The sequence below is a fragment of the Diospyros lotus genome, chromosome 3 (genome assembly GCF_014633365.1).
Source record: "Diospyros lotus cultivar Yz01 chromosome 3, ASM1463336v1, whole genome shotgun sequence".
Classification (NCBI taxonomy): domain Eukaryota; kingdom Viridiplantae; phylum Streptophyta; class Magnoliopsida; order Ericales; family Ebenaceae; genus Diospyros; species Diospyros lotus.
The window spans coordinates 37043752-37051763 of NC_068340.1; the positions used below are offsets into that span (position 1 = coordinate 37043752).

At 36.6% G+C, this 8012-nt stretch overlaps 1 protein-coding gene across 2 annotated transcripts; it reads right to left on the minus strand.

Annotated features, from left to right (window-relative positions):
* Window positions 1-1532: 1532 nt before the first annotated feature.
* LOC127797148 (chloride conductance regulatory protein ICln) lies at window positions 1533-7540 on the minus strand. Of its 2 annotated transcripts, none has more exons than XM_052329742.1 (7): window positions 7283-7540; window positions 7063-7186; window positions 2523-2640; window positions 2377-2436; window positions 2178-2234; window positions 1975-2069; window positions 1533-1875 (listed from the first exon to the last, which is right to left on the minus strand). In XM_052329742.1, exons 1-7 carry the CDS (start codon window positions 7447-7449, stop codon window positions 1804-1806), a joined length of 693 nt encoding a protein of 230 aa, XP_052185702.1. In that variant the 5' UTR covers window positions 7450-7540; the 3' UTR covers window positions 1533-1803. The 2 variants fall into 2 exon arrangements, with proteins under 2 accessions (XP_052185702.1, XP_052185701.1); XM_052329741.1 differs by having other exon boundaries at window positions 1533-1878; window positions 7283-7538.
* Between the last annotated feature and the right edge of the window lie 472 nt (window positions 7541-8012).

Consider the following 8012-nt stretch of genomic DNA (forward strand, 5'->3'; position numbering starts at 1 on the left):
TATGCAACGAAAGAAGTTTTACATTTCCTTACAAAAGAAAGATCGAACAATTGAGTCTCCCGTGAGAAAGAATGCCTCAATCTCTCACCAAACTATTCGATATACAAAATTATTGTCTCTAAACAAATGAGACAGTAAATTATAAGGTTGTTTGGCTTATCCTTTTTTTAGGAGCTTATAAGTTTTTATACTTATAAATTGTGTAAAAATTAAAAATTGTGTACTATTTAAGTTAATAATATATTTGGATAAATATATTTTAATCTGTCATTTATATAATTATGTTGTTAATTTGAAAAAAAAATTGATAATCAGAACTTAATAAAAAGACAAAAATGAATGTGCTTCTAAAAAATAGAAATAAAATTTATAAAAATATTAATTTTTAATAAAAATAAATTATAAATTAATATTCAACTGATAAAATACTTACAATTACATGTTAATAAATTATACACAATTATTAGAAAATATATTAATACAATATATATGTTAAATTTATATATATAGAGAGAGAGAGATATGAGAGGAGGAAGCCAATGATGAAAGCGGACGATGAAGGCGCTGGTAGCGAACGATAGTGACGAACATAGAAGAGGTAACGATGGAGACTGGAGGTGGCAACCGTTAAGGATGAGTTTGGAGGAGGCGACCGATGGGGATGGGAGTAGAGGCAACTGTGAGCGACCGCTATAAAAGATATAGAGGCGACAATGGGGACAGCAATGGAGAAGGTGGAGGAAGGCGCAGACATAGAAGGTAGAGAAATGAAGGAGAAGAGATGAGTTGTAAAGACCTAAAATGTTTTGAGGGTAAATACATAATTTGTTTGGTCAACGCAATAATTTGCCAATAGTTCATTTAGAAAAGCTGGGAGAGTTTTTTAAATAACTTGTCAAAATAATTTATAAGTTTGATAGTGCTTAGACTTTTTAAATTTTAACAAATGTGTAACAAAATAAGTTATATAATTTGGAATTACCGTTCTTATGCAATTCTCTGTCACTCGTACTTTCGATTTCGACAAAGAAGTTAAAATAGTAACTTATAAGTGATCAAACGGGCAGCCAAACGCCCTCTGAACCCATCAAGACCGCTGCTGGAACAACCGGATATCCGCTGTAAAAGCTCCATAGAGATGGGAAGCCCAAGCCTGATCAGGCCGTAATAACTAAACTGCCGCGCCTCAAGAACTTGAACGCCTCGCCGTGTTTAAATTGCCATCTCCACATCTAATGCATCTTTGAGGCAAGTAAATCAGCAAAGGCTCGGTTCTAGGTTAAGAAGCAGTTGGAAAAAAAAAAATCTTTCAATTCGAAAAAATCGCAAGCTCAGATATTTTATGTTTATATTTCATTTTAGGCGGCCAGTCCGGTTTATTGCTTTTCAGGGGTGTCAATATATCAATTCAGCATCCAAGCAGGACCCGCAGCCATCAGGCACTGCAAAAAATCTATATATTTCTAAGCAAAAACCTAAGATTAGCTGCAACAAGCAAGCAATATCATGGGCGCAGATGCCAACAGAAAATGTATGTTACCAGGCATCCCTAACCAAATGCCCACTAGGGAGCAAATCAGTTTCCATACTCCTCTCAAAACATCCCAAGGATAAGCCGGTTTGTAGATAAACCAAGTTAGAGTTACTAAATTGCAATATTGCACCTAAAATACAAATCTCATGAGAGGATAAATTCCTTAAGAAGAGTTAACATAAAAGCAAGCAACATGGTTTTGCAATCTTGCTCATTGTTCAAATATACACACAAGACTGTTACGGCATAGGCATAGATAAAAGGACATCTCAATCAAGGTTCCTGTTTCTATCAGTCTCCATCTCCTCAGCATCCTCAAACCGTTCGTCGTTAATCTGGAGCTGCTGCAAGCGGGCGAAAGTGGGCAACCATAAGAAGACAGTTCAACATGCAATTCGAGGAGTAAAAGATTCAAGTAGAATGGACATTTGCGGGCATACCTCAAGCACTGAATGTGCTATATCATGATCCCCATTTGCATGGCCAATGGAATTGGTCAGGTTTTGAAGTGCAGGCCAGTCAGATTCTTCATCCCCTGCAGACCACTATGTCAGAAACCAGATGTTCCAATAAATCACGGACACACGCCTCCTGCAACGGGGCAGTTCATATTTCAAGGAAAACGAATAAAAAGGCCCAATACCTGTGCCATCATCCTCCATTTGATCCGCACTAAAAATCCAATTATGCTCTTCTTCCCCTGCAGAGTGTTATGCCCAATAAGAAAAACATTTTACATGCAAGAATACTTACATTTAAAGGCCAATAACTAGATTGGTAGCAAGCAAAAAATAAACTAAAGTTGTAACGAACTCCATGTTAATCCAGGAGACTCTACCCACCTTCAATAGGTTCAGGATTCAGTTCGGCACATTTGCAAAATATTTCAAATAGTGTATCCACTGGAAAGTATCAAGTCGATAGAAAACAGGGGTCAAGGTAAACAAGCCTTAAAGCACACAAATTTACAAGTCACAGTGAAGGATACATTGATTAGGGTCAGAAGGAACAAGTCTCATCTCTCTGATCTTTGACAAGTCGAGTGTTTCATTCATTTCTGAATCTGAGCCCCCTGATTCATCCTCATCCTCGGCTCCGGTTTCAATCTTCACAAATGAGAATACATTAAAAAACTCATTGGACATACAGATAATATATTATTAAAGAAATATGAACCAGTATATGTAATCAGGCCATAAACAATGTGATAGAAATAGAAGAATCCAGATTGTGGTGCACTAGTGGTGGAAGGTCCAAGACCAAGGATAACCAAGTAGATAAAGGGAACCAAATCCCAGCTTTCCAGTACTTGGTAGCAACTAGCAATCATAGCTGTCAATATTATACCGGACATGGTATGGAATTTGTCATTGGCACAGAACTGCTACTAGACAATATTGGGTACAGTTCCAGATATATCACTATAATAAATTAATAATATATAATAATTGTATATCAAATAAGGTATTGAATTTGCAATTAATGTGATAGGGTAATTAGATGTACAAGAGATAAATATCACACAAAAATAAAGAATTTAAATCATAACAAGATATTTATATTAAATAAGTTGTGACATTAATTAAAAAATAATCCAACTCATTTAGTCACTTTATTCTTTTATCAATTTTACAAGCATAGTCTTTATAAAATCAGTAGATAAAATAACAGTCACCGTATTTGTGGAGCAAAAAACCCATAAGTAAAATAAAACTAAATTTTGCTCCCCAAAAAAAATGAAGTAAAATTAGGGAAATAATCAACGAAAGAATTGGAGAAATCTAGGCCACAATTTGACCACAGAGTTGTGCACTGCATCGCTCTTTCTTACAAAACTATGGAAAATCTCTTCTACCACAACTCTCTCTCAAAAAACCCGTAAGAAAAAAGATGCAGTACTTATGGATATAAGTACATGGCATCCAGTTCCCCCCCTCCCTCTCTAAAACCCACAACCAAAGATGCAGACGAATACATGGCTTCATAAATGTGTTTCCATAAGTACAATACTGTGGAGGTATGTATCTATATTATATATAGCAATATCATACGATTTTGTGAAGTCGGAACATTTTGCACAAGCGATTTCCAGAGAGAGCATTTGAGTCCAGAATGAAGGTAGTATCAAAAGATTTTGAATGCAAAAATTGTATTGGACGTATACCGGTACCAACCAGAATCGGGAGGATTCTGTACCAGATTTCTTTTGGTAGATTCACGACCAGAAGGTCACGGGTTTGAGTTTCAAAAATAGTCTCTACACAAAAAAGTAAAGAAAAGTTGCATATAAATATGACTCTCCCCCAACTCTCGCAAGGTGGAGAACCTTGAGCATTGAAGACAGCCTTCATTATAAATGAACAGATCCCTCATTTCGAAACGTATCAATTTAATGAAATAGAGCTCATGGTGAAATTGAATTATTGAACTTACAAAGAGGTGTAATGTATCCAAAGAAAAAGAAAAAGAAAAAGAAAAAAAAGGGAAAAGGGAAAGAAAAAGGAAAGAATGAAATAAATGTAAGGTTCAAATTAGAAGAAAATTTTGAATAACTATAATGTTTTAAAAGCTAGTTGTTCTCCAAAGTCTCAACTCTTTAATCTGCATAAAGCATTATAAGGTGTTCAAATTTCGAGATAATTTCCACTACAACATTTTCTATATAGGTAAGTACATGACCTACAACCAAATTCTAGGTTACACATGTTAGTGTTGGTACCCTAATGCTAGATTTAGATGTCATCTGACAAATTGTAATAATGGAACTAATGATGTAATTCTTACACATATATATAACAAAATGTGTTTTCATATTTTGATGTCATATCTTCATTCATAGCTCTCCAATCATTATATACGAATGAGTCCCTAGATTTCCTGTTAAAAGTCTTACTCTTAAGTGTTAAGAACATGTGACTAATGACATTTGTATTAAGGATATCTTAATGATAATTCCCAGTCCTTAGACTTCTCAGAAGGGAACCATAATTAGTCAGAGTACAGACTGTCACATGGGATACTACATTTGATTAGTATAAGATGCTAATAATAAAGGATAGTGAATTGCATGCAATGGATATAGTATACATGTGGGTAGATGCTAGTAGAACATCTATTGAATGTGACGCACATGATAGATCATATGACTGAGAGAATCTATGATCTATCACAACCTTCAATTGTGTTATTGGTCCTTAGACCGGAGGCAACACAGTTGTCTTGTATGTCAGTACCAAGAATTTGTCGTTGCTAAGAACCATCCGGTTGCCGGGTGGAAGATGCACTGTGTGGTCCCTATGCAATGGCGTATGGAGGCAGGTGATTGCTAATGGGATCCATCAACCTCCAGCGTGAGGTGAACATCCTATGCGATCAGTGGTAGTCTTGATTGAAAAAACCACTAGCCATGGGACACTTGATTGGAAAGTGTTCCAATGTCGAAAGGAGTTTCGATGTGTCATCTTAATCTTACCACATTGATTTTGGCATAGTCATCAAGTTAGTGAGTTTGATCAGTACATGACTCTTACTTGATCATGATGATAATCGATGGAGGGATTATAGTACATGGGAATTGAAAGCTCAAATAGGTTTTATTTTGAAGTAAGACTTTGTTACTAGTATGATCGCCCTGACATAATGCTAGTTATCACTCAGGGTATTTCGGGGTACATCGGAGAGATGGAGAGATCCTCATTGTAGACTAAAATGCTTGGTCAACGTCAAAGAGTTTGACGCATCCTGATTGCTACTTAGTAGTGAACTTAGAAGGTCACACGAATATTCAGAAGTGGTGGTTGACTAAGCGATTAAAACTAAAATTGTCATTAAGAGTTAATGACGTTACCGTTAAAAGTTCAATAATCAAATTAATAAGGAGCAAATGTCAAGAGTTGACATGCATGCCGTTAAGAGTTAACGAGGACCTTGATTTCATCATGGGATGGTGAAATAGTCATTAAGTGTTAATGGCGGGCCTATATGCAATTTATGAAAACTTGGTCGAATGGAAGAAAAACAATCGACAGCTTTTGAAGGCTGTCGACCGATTCTATCGACCAAACGAACATAACGGTCGACAGCTCCTTTGGAACTATTGACCATTCCTGTTGCAGAGGGTCGCGAATCACTCGATCAATTTGTCGTATATGCAATAGTTTTTAAGGCACGTGGTGCGAAAGGACAATGAGAGGACGAGAGGGGTGACGACGACGTGCATCCTTCTTGTCGCCCCTTGGTCCCCTCTTTCTCCTAATCGATTTTTTCCAATTGGGTGCGTTTTGGCCATCTAGAGTTTATGTATTTCATATGTAAGGCAAATGAGAAGAAGAAAGAGAGACCTTCAGCCTTGTAAATCGTTGCAACCTCTCTCTTAACTTTTGCTCGTTCTTCTCCTCTTGATTCCAGAACCCTTGCCCCTTCCTCCATCGCTCCCCTCTTTGATTTCTCCATTGTAATAGTAGCAACCCAACCATATAGATAGTCTATATTGGTTTGGAGATTATTCTTTGAACCCATTTTCAACCCAATCTCCCTCACTCTCTCTGGCTAGCATATAGAGTGAGTTGAGGGATTCAACCATTCACCGGAGCGTAGACTGACTAGGCCTCCCGTGTTTTTAGGAGTCGGTTTGGTCTAATCGAAAATCTGTTCGGGAGCAAGGTGTTGCTGTCCAATGAGGATTCCAGCCTCTACATCGGCCTTCTAAGTGCTATAAGGTATATTTACTAAACCCCCTATGAGATGGTTTAGTCTTGTATTGCATATGGTCATTGGACACGGGTCTTGCAAGGTGTTTTTAATGTTTATTTCCGCTGCTTTATATGCATTTTCAAAAAATGTTTTTGAAAACTGGTTAAACCTTTGCATTAATACTCCAATAGTTGGCATTTCCCTTCAACACAACCAGGTTTTTGGAGCAAAATTTGTTAATTCCCAGCACTCAAAAAACCAAAAAAATATATTTTTGCATTAAATAAACCACCATCATCAGCAGGAATGAATTAGTTAAAATATTCTCATGCTCCAGAACTGCAACTGAAATAATTCAAAAGGAAGAACTGACATCATCCAACTGCAGTACAAACAGTTGCTTTATCAATACATCGAATCCTTCTATTTATTTTACTAGACCACCCCCATATTCAGCTATTACAGACTTAATAATACCCAAAAACCTAACACAGTCCAGAATCACAGAGATAGTGACTAAATTGCTTTGCTTCACATTTTTACCTAATTATATTTTCACTGAGCCTTATTTTTATTTTACTCTAGCAGAGTTGAAACATCCAACATTCCATGCCAAAGAATGCACAAATAACCTCGTAAAGAAATCATCAAAAAGAATAAGGTAATGACTCGGTTTCTATACTTCCTCAAGATTTGTTCAATTTTCAATAAGAATAAATCGACATCAGAAATGTTGCAAAGCCCCCCAAACCCTAAACTAAAACGAACTCGTACGTATAAAAGCGATAGGAACCACTAAAATACTAAAAGAAAGTATTGAATTAATTGTAATTTACCTGAGTGTAGATACAAGGAGACGAGTAAGCCTCGGGATCTCTGGACACTGCGTGAAGCGACACCGACAAAAAATCAACGGCATAGCCTTTGGCCCTGTCCACATCGCTCAGCCACACCACTTGCCTTCAACAAACACCCTAAATTAACACAAATACACAGAAATTCACATAGTTTAAGACGAACAGAGGGAGAGAGAGAGAGAGAAGAGAGTGTGTGTACTTGGTGGATATGTAGAGGGTACCGGGGGACTCTGGAGGGCCACCGGCGAGGACGACCGAGACGCCGGGCTGAACGAGGACGAGCTCCTCGTCATTTCCTGAATCGATAACCGGTGCCCCGGCACCGTCGCCGACTCTGTCCGTGAAGAGCCTTAACCCTACTGGCATTTTTGTCTCTACTCTGCAAAAACCCTAATTCCCTGTTATCGGCTTAGGGTTTAACGGACGCTGGCGCCAAATTTCACTCGGGATCGAGGAACTCCGTGTTTACTCCTTTTTATTTGGGAAAATAAAATTTACATGATACTTATTTAAAATTATTTATAATTTCATTTTTTTACGAATATTCTTTATTTTTTAAAATATGAAAAATATAATAAAAATAAATCTTTTTCATTTGCATGCCACTAGAAACTAAAGCTCTACAAATAGATTAGTTGGCTTCAATAAATGTTTGATTCTCTCTCCTACGTCTATGTTTAATGAACCAAAAAAAAAAGTGTTAATAATTCTAATTTAAAATTAACTCTCCAAACTTAATAAATTTGGGTTCATCGTAAACTTATTTTGAATTAGATTTATTCTAAAGAAAATAAATTTGAATTTAGACAATGCATCTTGTCTTTATTAACTTGGAAAATCAAGTTGAAACTACAAAAAAGGGGTTAGCATATTAAGTCTTTTAAGCACAAGTTTACATAATCAAACTATTTATGCAGTGTTTGTTTAAA